Source organism: Hippichthys cyanospilos, chromosome 15, assembly GCF_059441005.1.
Source record: "Hippichthys cyanospilos isolate Australia breed blue-spotted pipefish chromosome 15, RoL_Hcya_1.0, whole genome shotgun sequence".
Taxonomy (NCBI): domain Eukaryota; kingdom Metazoa; phylum Chordata; class Actinopteri; order Syngnathiformes; family Syngnathidae; genus Hippichthys; species Hippichthys cyanospilos.
This window is the reverse complement of record NC_142383.1, coordinates 10,873,946-10,888,595: the sequence shown is the minus strand read 5'-3', so window position 1 is coordinate 10,888,595 and position 14,650 is coordinate 10,873,946. Positions and strand designations below refer to the sequence as shown.

The 14,650-nt window shown below is 37.3% G+C and overlaps 1 protein-coding gene across 1 annotated transcript in view; it reads left to right on the top strand.

The window, feature by feature from the left end:
• igsf9a (immunoglobulin superfamily, member 9a) overlaps nucleotides 1-14,650 on the top strand; it is a 45,207-nt gene that overhangs the window by 12,214 nt on the left and 18,343 nt on the right. The window contains exons 4-10 of the mRNA XM_088435829.1: nucleotides 2,730-2,876; nucleotides 3,548-3,696; nucleotides 3,845-3,956; nucleotides 6,980-7,121; nucleotides 10,207-10,352; nucleotides 11,909-12,051; nucleotides 13,815-13,955. Of these exons, the coding sequence (XP_088291955.1) occupies nucleotides 2,730-2,876; nucleotides 3,548-3,696; nucleotides 3,845-3,956; nucleotides 6,980-7,121; nucleotides 10,207-10,352; nucleotides 11,909-12,051; nucleotides 13,815-13,955 (980 nt within the window). The remainder of the gene's footprint in view (nucleotides 1-2,729; nucleotides 2,877-3,547; nucleotides 3,697-3,844; nucleotides 3,957-6,979; nucleotides 7,122-10,206; nucleotides 10,353-11,908; nucleotides 12,052-13,814; nucleotides 13,956-14,650) is intronic.

Genomic DNA, 14,650 nt, shown 5'->3' with positions numbered 1-14,650 from the left:
GATTTATAACTCATTGCTCACAAAAGCCCCAAAAGATTGTGTATTTGTTTTGATAGAGCTGCAAAAAAATGGAGGATTAGTGTCAGCTGTGTGAACAGGACCGAGTCCCCCTGCATCCACACTTGATGAAAAATAAATACAGCTGTATATCTGTGCTTTTAGTCAACTCTTCCTGTTAAAATCTCATCACAATCAGCGAGAACAGACTGTGGGCTAATATGCTTCCTCTCTGACACGAACACACATGAGTGTATGCGCTGGGATGACTCATGTTTATTTTATTTCAGCCCACCTCGGCGAGTGGCTTGATTTAAATGCCAAATGGTCAACGTAGAGCAGTTTAACAGCGGAATGGTGTGATGCTTTTGTGTCGTTGAAACCTAAACCTACATGTGCATCAATCAATAGTTCCTATCTGTAAATGAAAGCCAGAACTAAGAATTGTCCTTTATCAACAAAATAAACTTTCAACTGAGAGTATTGAAAAGAATATAAGAAAAAAGAAACCCCCAGTTGGAAAGAGTGCGGAAAATAAATGCTTTAGGCTATGTGGGGCTCGTGTGCACACGCATGAATTCACCTGATGGAAGACATTGTTTTCAACCAGTCAGCTAATTGAATGGCGCCAGTGAGCAGGAGGGAAATGGAAGACAAGAAGACAGCAGGGCTGAAATTGAATGATTCTTTGTTGAAGACTTTAAATCGGTTTTCTTGTCTTCTTGTAGTAAACAGTGCAGACAAAAAGGTTCTGATGAATTTTTTACATTGACAGGCAATGTTTGCTCGTTGAATGTACTGGTCCAGAACTATTTTCTGAATAGTCAAGCTTCCACAATAGAGAATCAAGATTCTCATTCAGGATGTATCAGAATCTAATAAAATTTCCCAAAAATCATTAATAAATTAAAATAAATATATAAATTTGCTTCTTGTCCATATCTGTGTATCTAATCCAGACATGCAATATTAAGGAAGAGACAACATTACATCTCACGCCAATGACATGATGCAAAAGCCAACTTCAAAATAAACACATGAACGTCAAACCAACTGTCACATTATGCTTTAATTTTGGAGTTGACCTTCACAGCTGTGGTTGCCTCTTCCTAGCTTAACTCCTTGCAACACGTTTTTTTTTAAATAGAACAATTACTTTCAGAAATCAATTAAACATTCATTAACCTAAAATTGTCCACTCAGAATTTCAGTCCCTCTACTAAAAATATTCTCAAGTTTCTTGTGTTGAATCAGAATAAAACAATTGCAAACATCTGCATTTCCTTTGGAAAAGTAGATTTATACAGAATGTTCTTGTACTGTATTTTTCAAACTGGAAAGCACACAAAATCCTATAGCGCCTTATCATCCACCCGTTCATCCATTATCCAGAGTCAGGTCACAGGGCGGGAGCCTCGGGAGGGAAGTCCACACTTCCCTCTCCCCGGCCACTTTGTCTAGCTCCTCCGAGGGGATCCTCAGGGGTTCCCAGGCCAGCCAGGAGACATAGTCTTTCCAGCGTGCCCTGGCTCGTCCCCGGGGCCTCACAAGGAGGCGTCCGGGAGGCATCCTAACCAGATGCTCAAACCACCTCAACTGACCCCTCTCAACACGGAGGAGCAGCGGCTTGACACGGAGTCCCTCCCGGATGACCGAGCTTCTCGCCCCATCTCTAAGAGAGAGCCCGAACACCCTGCGGAAGAAACTCATTTCGGCCGCTTGTATCCGGAATCTCATTATTTAAATAGAGAGCACTTCCTTCCCCACGACAGACCGGTACAGAGTCCGGTATATATTTGATGTTTTAAAAAGAAACATAAAGTAAAATACAGTAAACAACTATAATCAATTATGCATTTGTTGACCTGTATCTCTCGTGTTTCTGTTAACCTACTTCATTCTCAATCGACCTTTGATTCAAATCTCTCGCAATAATACATTTTTCGAATGACGGCTTTCCTCCTAGGTCCTGACTGTGTGGCACCTCCCTACTTCCTCTCCTTTTATCACACAACTCCCAGTCACGTTTGTTGCCCTAGCCCAACCTTTCCACTCTGGTGCTATGGTGACCTATTTATCACACTGAGCTACTAAACATGAGAGGCTTGTCAACTGGCATGTGTCGAAAGGTTGGATTTTGAAATCCTGTCTGTGACTACACAGTTTTAACTTCAGCCCTCTCTTCTATTCCCTGTGGATTTAGTCCCCTTTGGCAGCCTGGAAAAGTAAATAGGGTGTGTTATCGCCAATAACATACTTAACTTCCTGCTTTTCTCTCACAGTCAGGCCCAACACTTTGTGCAGTCACAAGAACTTTGAACCTTTTTTTATGGATCACGCACCAATGCTTTATTGACCTTCACATCTTTTGTCTGTGTTTTGTGGGGATGTTTCAAAGAGTGCACCTCTTGCTTTCTATACAGCATGCACTGCGACATTAAGCGGAGTTAAAAAAAAAAAAAAAAGAACACGCATTGGTGCTGACTTAACTAGTCGAGGGATCCATCACCTGGCAACCGTGAGATCAGATGTGTACGTGTTGTTTTGCACATACAGTGTCTGTGTATTTGTCAGTTAAACACAATGTCTCAGAACATAATGGTGTTTTAACACAAATAGCACCAATTTCAGTTACATTTTGACAATCCTCAGACCTTGGAGGTCAGTGACACCAATGTTGCATGCTGCCACTTGCTGTTCTCTTCTATTTACCTGAACTCATGTCTCTGCAGGGCGCGTGTCACTAGTGGATGTCACAAATCTAAAGCTGGAGGGTCTGCAACTGGATGACCAGGGCTCGTATGAGTGCCGGATCCTTTTTTTAGATAAACCCACAAAGGAGCGTCAAAACGGCACCTGGATTATGCTTTCTGTAATTGGTGAGGCTGTTGTTATTATTTTCATGTCACTACTGGCTGCTCAATCGTAGTGGTTACTAGGGATGGGATGAGATCTCATATATATATATATATATATATATATATATATATATATATATATATATATATATATATATATATATGTAAGAAAATTTTACTTGCTTTGATGCTGACAAGCCTGACATTTGCCGTATGTAGGCACATAGGCTGACTCAAATATGTGTTTTGTGGTTCTGAAGTCAATTTGCCTTGGCCAAAATGTATGGAGAGAGATTTATCGAAAATCTCGTTATATATTTGTCAAAAGAAGTTAATTATCAAAAATAATTTCAAAGTTGGTTCATAATTAATTGGAAATGTGCTATTTGATCTTCTGTGTTTATATTTGTTTTTCACCATGCAGAAAAAAACAAAATGACTAATGAACAGTCTCAATATCGCTCAATTCTCAAATCTTCGCTCAAGTCTGATTTGAATTGTTTCTTGAAGGTGGGTTACATGGAAAACAGGCTGAATGTTGGCTTTGAGAACATGCATGCATACATGAGTATATTCAAGTCTAATATATGCATCTATAAACAATTAAAATCAAGGAATACGTTTTATCCTTTTTTTTTTCCAGTTTCATTTCGTTTTTAAGTGAACTTTAAAGTTGATGTTTTGTTCTCCAGCGGCCCCTACTTTCACCCAAACCCCACCTCCTGCCCTGGAGGGTATGGTTGGAGGTCAGCTATCTCTTGCCTGTGCTGCCGTCGGCAACCCTCTTCCAACCATCACCTGGCTGAAGGATGGCAGTGTGATTCAAATAGGAAATGATCAGGTACACACACGCAGAAGAATTTTCTCTCTGTGTTTTTATTCTTCCGCCATCAGTTCAGTTTTGTGTATACCAACCATCTACTTATTTGCTTGAATGTGCTTGCATGATACACCGCTATGTACTGTATCTGTCATGTCACATTTACCAGGAGAAAGCCTTATCTCTGACAGCACTAAGCGTGCAGTCAGCAGGACAGTATACCTGTCACGCTTCCAACTCTGAGGGAAACGCCACTCTCGAGACAAAAGTAAAGATCAAAGGTCGGTAACACCCTGTCTGTCAGTCACTTTGTCGCCTGTCTATCTGTCTTTCTTCATGTTTGTGCGTCACTTTATTTTGGGACGTCTCACGGCTCTACTCGAGCGGCTGTGAGCCAAGGCAATTTGAAGTTTCCCTCTATTGCATCATCATAGAGGAGCTAAAGCTGAACACTAGTCTTATTAGTATCCGACATTGATAGCACAATATCTCACAAGCTGTCATCAGTTACCTGGCGTCATTATTTTAACCAAAGAAAATCTTTTTTTTTTTTAAATGTTTTACTCTCACTGCTGAAAAAAAGCCAGTTAACCACAATTTATCCATCCATCCAATTTCTAGTCGCTTATCCTCAATAGGCTCACAAACTTGCCAGTGCCTATACCAGCTTTCATTGGGCAGTAGGTGGTGGACACCTTGATCTGATAGCCAGCCAACCAAAGGGCACAGAGGGACAAACAAGAATTATTGCACCCAATCACAACTAAGGCCAATTTAGAGTGTCCAGTACGCCTGTAATGCATATTGTCGAGTGTCGTAGGAAGTTGGCGCGCCCACGAGAACCCATGCGGGCTTGGGGAGAAAATGCTAACTCCACATAGGAGGGCGACATGGAGCGAGGTGGATTTGACATTGGGTACTATGAAATGTGAGGCACATGTACTAACCACTTTTTCACCGAGCCGCTAACCACAATTTAAGTATGACTTTAAATAGCAGAACTAATCGTTATGAATTCATATTTACAGGTAAATTTGTAAACTTAACAAAGAATAATTTGAAAGAAGAACAATGAGTTTGTGATTGTATCTATCCATCCATCCATCCATCCATCCATCCATCCATCCATCCATCTTGCTGGCAAGAAGAAGTATCAAATGAAAATCTTTTTTGAATTGTTTAGCACTTAGACGCTGTCATGTACTGTATACATTAGGTGGTCTGATTCAGTCACTGCAGGCTTCTTCCTCCATCTGCTACCTGCCACAATTTCCCAAAAATCTTCTGAGAACATTGGAAGGCCCAGTTGGCTTATCAAGTGCTTTGGTAGCTCTGCCGCTTGTGTGCTGGGTCTGGCTGCAGTCGCTCAAGATGCTTTGCTAAACGCTGACTTGCTGCCAAATGTCTTGAAATGTTTCAGATTTGCAATAACGTAGTATCGTAGAGAAGATTTTCACCATAACATTTTATGGTGCATTCCATATAAATGGATTACTGCATAAAATGTTTAAAAATTCTATCATCCCTGCGTACATTGTACACTTGCTCAAGTAAGATTATATGGGCACTGGTGAAGGGCCTGCATGCACACATGGTGTAACAACATGCATTTTGTGGCTCTAATTGTTTTATTGTGTATTGTGTTATTGTGTTAAGTGTTAGGCTTGCTATGGCGATTGAAATTTCTTCTATTACATACACTGTCCTGTCAACACTATAAAGTCCAATTGAATATATCCCAAATATATTTTTTATGAGGTCCAGACTTTCAATCCCAGGCACTTTTTTTCATGCTTTGGTTAAAGAAGAGTCTAAAAATGGATAATTCCAAATGAATGTACTAAAGTAACTCATTGCACAATGAAGTAATAAAGTAATCAATTACTTTAAGAAATAAACTTTAGCTAACTAAAGTTCTAAAATAATTATTAAATGTTTTTAATAAAATACATAATTACTTAAAGTAATCATCTACTTCAGTACTATACCTATACCTGTATTTTGGACTAAAGGAGAAAATGAGCTTTTGGTGAAAAAATGTTTATATGTATATATATATGTGTGTGTGTGTATATATTTGTATATGTATGTGCGTGTGTGTGCATGTGTGTGTGTGCGTGTCTGTGTAAAAGTACAGTACGACAGTGCTTGATTGGCTTGATAATAAGAGGAGGGCTGGCCATGAGTGTCATCTATGCATTCATAAAAAAAAATAAAAAAAAACATCTAGTTGAATTCTTGTCACTGGCACACAACCTAAGTATTTTACATGACATGAGGCTTCTTGTGCTCGAGCTGGTGGGCACTGGAATAGTTCAGTCAAGTTCATTTCACCATTTGTATTTCAAATCACCGTTTGAGTGATAGTTGTCTGCCAAATGTAACCGCTTATATCCTGTCTGAAATGTAGGCTAAGTTATATCATCTGTGCTTATGATGCTTGATTTAGGAGTGCTGCCACAGGAATGGATTATGTTTGCTTGATGAGCTGATCAGCGAGTCTTTAAGCCTTAAGCAACTACTAAATCAAAACGTATGCGTACAGCCATCAAGCATTTAGGGTATAAAACTAATACTTGATGACTGCTGTGCTTTTGATGGATATATTTAAACACGAGCTACAGTATATGGTCAGTCTGTATATATATATATATATATATATATATATATATATATATATATATATATATATATATATATATATATATATATATATATACATATATATATATATATATATATATATATATATATATATATATATATATATATATATATGTGTGTGTGTGTGTGTGTGTGTGTGTGTGTATTGTATATTTTGCGATTTTTCAGTGATTTCAATTATTTCATATTATCTGTTCTAGTGTTAACAATAATGTAATGCTAAATATTGCATTACATTATTATAAATGTTTCACTTCCTTTATGTGGTTTAAATTTTCAACATATTCCTCTACTGTTCACAGCTTCTCTATATTCATGGTATCTAGGAATTGCAACATCTGCAAAGTATAGTGTCATGTAGTGCTCCGTTCATTTACTTCAATTGTATTTCACTTTGGCAGTAGCACTTAGCATTCAAATGGAATTTTTTAAAAATATATTTTGGAGATTTTCTTGAACTGTAATGTCTTAATGTTTCTTATGTTGATAAAAAGTGCAATTTATTAGTGTAATAGAGTAGAAGTACAGCCACCAATTGAACTAATGCATGACACAGGTTTAAATGGAACTTAATTACAACTGTGACAAATTTCTTCAGTGACTCTAATGCACTGTATGTGACGCTTTTGCCTTTCTCTAGGACCCCCTGTCATCATTGTACCTCCCCAAAGCACCTCTCTCAATGTATCTCAGGATGCACTTCTTCACTGCCAGGCAGTTGCTGACCCCTCAAATATGACGTATGTTTGGCTGAAAGGAGGAGACAACGTCTACCACTTAGAGTAAGTTTTCAAATCACATTTCATTGAGTGTACAGTTTTACTTTGTATTCTTTATTTTCTCTGCGGTATTAAGAAAAGCACGTTTTTGCAACAATGCAAATTACCACTACTGTTTTAATTGCATTGCACAAGATCACACGAGACTTAGTAGGGAAACCGTAAACCGTAAACAAATGTTCACTACAGTTGGTGCAAATACATAGGCTAGGTGTCAGAAGACTTTGTTGGTTTTGGCTATCACACTTACCAATATGCCAAGTGTGGGTTAATTTTATTTTTAAGGCTAACATAGAAATCAAATCAAATTTGTGTACGCCTATTATCCGACAAGAGAATTGTGGCTGGTGAAAATGCTGAGTTGCTTCTCCTAGAAAACTGCTAGCCACTGTGGCTAGTAAGCAAAAAAAAAAAAAAAAATTCAAGGCCTGATTCAATGTATCATGTATTCCGTTTCACTCAAGGGTTACTGTGTGTGTATGTGTGTACCTATGCCTGTGTTCCTGTGAGTCTTTCATGCTTTAGTTGGCGCAGTGTAGCAACAAAACATTTCAGGACTGAGCTGCATAAATTGAAGTAAATGACAAGCGCTTTGATAAATTTAGATGTACAAAAACACCCCACAGTCAATTGATGGTGCAACTGCAGACTAAATTGCCTGGGCGAGACCACAAAACACTTTGCTGTAATCAAGTAAGGGATGAGAGGATGCTTTAATCTTTCAGTGTGGGTCCAAGAGCGGGATGTGTATAAGTAATATTTCAGGGATTATGACATTTGTCTCCCAATGATGAGAGTAAATTATGAAAACTAAACATACCAGTGGGAGGTGGTACATTTTGGATTTAACTGACCTAATCCACCTCTTAATACCACCATGTCACAATTTATATATTCAACAAAAACATGATTATAACAGCGTGTGGCTTTACAAAAAGAGAAAGGCATATGACACACACATATATATATATATATATATATATATATATATATATATATATATATATATATATATATATATATATATTAGAGGTAGTTACTTCACTGTGTAATGAATGATTTGGTCGTATTGTTATAGTAAAATAACAATGTTATGTCTCCTCTACTACAGTTGGGGGGCATCTCTTTTCTGTGAAAACAGCACATTGGATGTTTATCAGTGCAAAAACAACAGAAATAATTCCAATGCATTTCAGTGAACATCATTTAAACACAGATTTTTAACCAGGCAGTTATATTTTTTGTGTTTTCTAGCAACTGCGTGCATACGCATGCGTATGTGTTTGCCTGTGTATCAACAGATAGTTGTGTTCTATTGTGTGTGTGTCAGGTTGTTGTGGTTAAGTGCACACACTCCAAATGATTGTGACAAGCAGGCACTCCCACCAAACACTCTCCTACAACACAAAATACAACCAAAATGTCATTGGCTCATGTCACATCAAAAGCATGAAACCAAATTGGCTTAAAATCACAGTGGACCAAACTACACATAGGGCAGCTTTTTTTTTTTTTTTCTTCTTCACAATAGCCCTTTTAAGTGCCATGAAAAAGATCCTTGGCATTCTGCATGATTGCTAGCACAGCACCTACCTACCTACCAGTTTTCCACAAAGTGATGGCTGGGGTTGGGATAAAATCTCTTGCGAAGAAGGAGGTTCCTTTTTGGGAGGAGGATTTGGGGAGAAAAGCAGCTTTTTTTGAACGGAAATTGCGTATATTTCTGTATGTGGACAAAAATTCACACAGGAGCACGGTGAGACAATTTTCAGTGGGGTGGACCGGGTGACATAACACCACAGTATGCATGTGTCATTCTTTATCAAATCATCCAAAGTCAGGGTTTTCGTCGAATAAAATTCACCTACAAGCAATAAGCATCTTTTAGCTGAGCTTTAATAGATAATACACTCGATAATAGCACTTTCTTTCACGATTGCTTCACTTACAGTATCCACTATAAACAAACTCATAGTGTATTCCTCACGCACTGATTCAATTTTGCATTCTACAAAGAACGGTTCATTCAAATCATATCTAAAATTTACAACAATATCTCTTGTTAAATTTTGCTTTTACCTTTTAAGCTTGTACCTGCTGGCAGTGCCTTCATCTGCACAAGATTGTGTAGTAGGGCTGTTAGACTGCTTCTGACTCCACATTACAATTGAGCGTGGGAGTGATGCAGTGCGTCATGCGAGCCCTGCAAAAATGAATTGAGAAGCACTGAATTAGACTAACATGCACTACAACAACATTGTTCACTAGTCACTTATTTTCATACACTTTGACTATAACTTTCAACTTTTGGGGTGCTGGGGAAAAAAAGCGACTCGGGAGGGGGATTTGGCAAATCTCAAAATTTAAAGTGGTTGTTTCTCACTTAATCAAATGTAAACTGCATTTAACCAGATCAGCTCACATATATCACAATCACTTTACGGCGAAATGAATTTAAACAGTTTACAATAACGTTTGTAGTCAACAAAATGGTTGGAAGAAACCGGTAAACATTTTAAACTGGAAAAAAGTTGTAATCCATGATTTTTTTTGGGGTTCACTCTGTTCCTTTGTTCACAGTTGTAGTATCTCGCTACAGTTATTCCAATAAAGCTTCATTTCACATACTTGCTCACACTTTTGTATGTGTACTATTGCGAAGCAATTAGAGAAAAAGAAGAAATGAAAGTAACATAATATGATTCATAACATAACATAATTCCAACACACTCCTATATCTGCACATTCAGAATTACTTAACCACATAGTGACATTTTTTCATTACATTTTCCTGTGCTCCTGTGCTGGAATTGTTTGTGCACAGAGACGTTATCAGAGATTATAGCATGGAAACAGATTTCTGACGCTAGATACCATTTTGATGTGAGCACCCAGTCAGAATCATACATTCATTTTGTTGTGAAATGATGCTAAAAAGCTGTTGTGTGTACCTTATATAAGTGTCATGTTAGTATAAAAACTACATTGTTGAGAACCTTGGCTAACACACACAAGCATTGTTTCTCATTGTGATTCTGAAGCAGCTGCTATGTCCTTTGCATATTGAAGTGTGTTTTTCCTACTGAAGGTCACTGAAATCGCGCGTGAAGATCATGGTTGATGGAACTCTCCTCATCTCAAGTCTCATCCCAGAGGATTCTGGGAACTACACCTGCGCGCCCACTAATGGCCTGCTAACACCGCCCACTGCCTCTGCCATCCTTACGGTCATGCGTAAGTCTATGTTGTTGTAGGTTTTGTAACTTGTCATTGAAAACTTTGAAATCTCATTTATTCCACTGAATTTTAAACAACACTTTAAACCTAGTATTATTAAATAATTGATTTAAAATAACTGTTCCCTCATTTATCGTGTGAGTTACATTACCCCAAATGCCCACAGAAATCCAAATCTGCAAAGTAGATTGATCTTTTTTTTTTTTTTTTTGCTTCGTTCCTCTTTTGTTGGTTTATTTTGCCCTTCTGTTAAAAAATAAACAAATACATAGAATGTATAATCCTTTTTGCCTGGTCCAAAATAAAATATCAAGAAAAACAAAAAGGTAAAACTGCAAAAGAATTGGTAAAAGAAAATCCGTGTAGTAAAGGTGATTTCTTTTTTTTTATGAATAAAATTGCCATTTTTAACGGGTCTGACCTAATAGTCAATTGAATGAAGATGTAACAACTGAACCACAATGTGGTGAGGAAACACTGTAATGTCAAGGTGGGTATAAATAAAAGCACTCAATGTGTACTCATTAATAGGGATGCAATAAAATCAAAATGTTTGGACAAAACCAAAAATGAAAAACGCTTGGCCAAAAACCAAAACACCGGAAAAAAACCAAAACACCGGAAAAAAATAACTTATTTCACACAACGCCTCGTGGGACTCATTTCAATGTGCTCCATCTACAAAAAAAAAAAAAAATCTCATGTGCAAATCTAAATTTTTCTCTCAAGAGCTACGGCTAAGATCTTTCCGAATTTTAAATAACATAAAGCACACTACTGCTGTTAGCTGCAGTGCATTGCCTTTTTTTGGCAGCCACCGTTGCCATATCTGCCAATATTTAACAATCTTTTCTTCAAATGCACAAGCAAAATATTGCCACAGCTGATTTGAAAATAATCGTAGAACTCTGCATTTCTCCTGTAGGACTGCAGATATTGACACTTTAGATACTAACTAAATGAAATAAACGTTCATATATTTTTGCTTGGTGGAAAACAAAACACAGAAGATCAATTAATACATTTCTATTTACTTATGAAAGACCAACTTTTAAATTGTTTCGAGAATCAATATCTTTAGTAAAAATAAACTGAGGTTTTAGACAAAAATACTTAAGTAGAATATGGTGATGCTGGAATAGTATTGCTGTGATATGAGAATCACATTCAATCATGTAGCTTTTGTATGATCCTTTTTATTTTCTCCCCATTGCGTTTTTAATGCCTTGTTGAGGCTTGTCCTTTTTTTTACGACCAGAAAAAAAAGCCAACGGAAAGGAAAAACACATGTATATTTAATGGCATAGTTATTCTGTTCTGAGATGCTCTTGGCCTAAATAGATCGTATTTTTATTTGGACCTGTTGAAACCTCCTGTGGGAAGTTACTATAACACTTGTAAAATTGGAGTGTGACTAAACAATCTGTTCCACAAATTAATCAGAAAGTCACAGCGGCGTCTCACCAGTATGTGTGACTTCCTGTGTGGACGAACCGGCCTGCTGAGGTTATTAAAAAATCATGAATGCCATTTCGATGCTTTCTTTTTCTCAGATCCTGCACAAGCTCTTCCCATGCCTAAGGAAACCTATCTCCCCACGGGCATGGACGGCATGGTTAACTGCTCCACAATAGCTCAGCCTCCTCTTCTCCGTGTGGAATGGTTCAAGGATGGAGAGCCACTTGACCTGTCCTTGGTAAGGGATAACAAATTTATTCCTGAAAGCTCTATTTCTACAGTTTCTGACCTATACAGTTTACCAATACATTATATACTATTGGAACACCTATACATTAAAATGGAGACTGGCATGCATTGGTTTGTTGAGCAGATTTCAAGCACTTGCCAATTGTCTTTACTAGCTAGAATGATTGAAGTAATCTAATAAAAAAATAAAACATTGGAAATTGTTACAATTTAACTGCCTAGAGCCTCGGTAGCATATGGAAGAACCACAAATAGCCACAACCCACTGGCACATCCTCCTCATGCTCGTCACCATCTTGGTCACACACTGCTGTGGGATGACATTCCACCCCTCAAACAGGAGGCATCAGATGTCAGCCAACCGTATGTTGCGCACAAGAGCAGGGGCAACACGCCCACACTGGTCAAGCGACTCCATTTTTTTCCCCTCACCTCCCAAATTAAACACCAATCTGTGGGGGTGAGTGCTGTCACTTCGATGGATGATGTTTGGTCACAGACTAGATAAATGGCATTACCACTTGTTTCTTGTTCAGCAATGAGTTTGCCTTCAGTGTTGCTTTGAAGGTGCGCCTTGAAAGTCTTATTTACCAGGAGGTACCAGAAGCTCCAAATCATTGTAAATCATGGCAGAAGAATAATATATTTGGCATAGGTGTAACTTTAGCACATTTTAAATGTGAGCAATACCGATATTACGAGTGGAATAATATGTGAAGAAAGGTTTGCAAGATTTTTTTTTGAAAGAATTCATTATTTTTCTTCTTTTTCCAAAATGTTGCAGCCCTAAAATTCACTGGCTTTGTTGATATATGCAAAAGATTCTTGTTAATCTCAGTTTTGATATCACATTGCGGATGCTAAATTAATGTATTTGCACATACTGTATACTCCCATCACAAAACAAAACAAACTGCACAGAAATTTAGTGCATTTGGCAGACCTAGTCCTGGTTGCCTCTATTAGTAGATCAGCTTTTTCATCCGTTTGCGCTCGCAATCAAGTTTGCAAGCATTTTAGTAAATCAAGCTCATATTTTGTACAAAGCCTCATGTCAACGGACAACTTTCCACATAAAATTTAATGTTTTTCCTGCAGTGTGGAAAGGAGGCATACTGGGTCATACTTATGCCAATTATTTCACTGGCACTGTTCTCACAAATGCTCACCTTCACAGTAACACACTGTGAAAGGCATATTCTGACGGCCATATAATGCTGTATTAGCACAGTGATGTCAGTAGTTCACTCAACAACAAAAATGACTTAGTGAAAGTGAAACTCAACCCTTCCCTGAATTGTTGTGTTTAAATAATCATAATCACAAACTAGCTTTTTCAGTCTTTCGTTTTCTATCCAAAGACACAAGGCCATTAAACAACAATGAATTCGCATCAAATTGATGTACTTATCCAAATGATAATACCAAGCAATAATTACGATATGAAGCTAATATTAACAGATTCAGTATATTCTATATATTTTGCACTTATATATATATATATATATATATATATATATATATATATATTATATATATATTATATACTTATATATTCTATATAAGAATAAATGTATTGTCAAATTTGGATGATGTGTCAATTTGTGTGTGATCTCGTAAATTGTTTGCACGCTTTAGTTTTGATGAGTATATATATTTTCATGAATAGATGTTTGACAAAGAGAACCCTTTGAATGTTTACCAAAAAAAAAAAAAAAAAACCTTCCATTGATATTTTTTTTCACCACACAGTATCCAGGATGGACTCTTACACCGGAAGGCCATTTACTAATGGCCACAGTCAATGATGATGTGGAGGGATTATATATGTGCACCCCATTCAATAGATATGGCAGCATGGGACAATCTGGACCAACCCAGGTCATTTTGCAGGTTAGTGTACACACTAGGGTGTTATAATGGCTGTATTTAGACATTTGCATTTTTGAATATGAATGTGTGACCATCTCTTTCCTGAGTGATGACTCAATATAACAGTCAACAGAAATGTTCTTTATTATAATATATTCTATGTGCAAGCATTAGATTTAATATGGAATTTTGATTAATATTGCATCTGTGGAATAGAAATTAAGCAACAAAGTCCTGATTTTATTCATCTCAGGTGGACAGCCATTTTACCACTTGCTGTCTAATGAAAATTTCAGCTGCTCAGGGACTGGCTAACAACCATTCACTGCTCATTAGTTTTGGTCATGTGGCAGTGACTGAGTCATTGGTTGTTACCTGAGCAACCGTGATGTCATTTTCAGTTAACAGCAAGAGGTAAAATGAATGCCGTTCATTCTAAGATGGATAAAAATGAGTGGATTTTTTTTGCAGAATTCAAATAGACGACTATATTAATCATAATACTGTGTTTCGACTAATGGGGATGCATGGAGCATTTCATTGTAAAATCAACATTTTGCTGGTGATCTTCAGTTTACCGCATGAGCGTGATCAGTTGGACTGAAAAGAGGGATTCGTGTAAGAATATTCAACTAGTTTATTTTCAAGTGATGTGTGCAAAGAAAAAGACCACGGATCACCATGTAATAAGTCTTTAGTGCAGTATATGTAGTTTT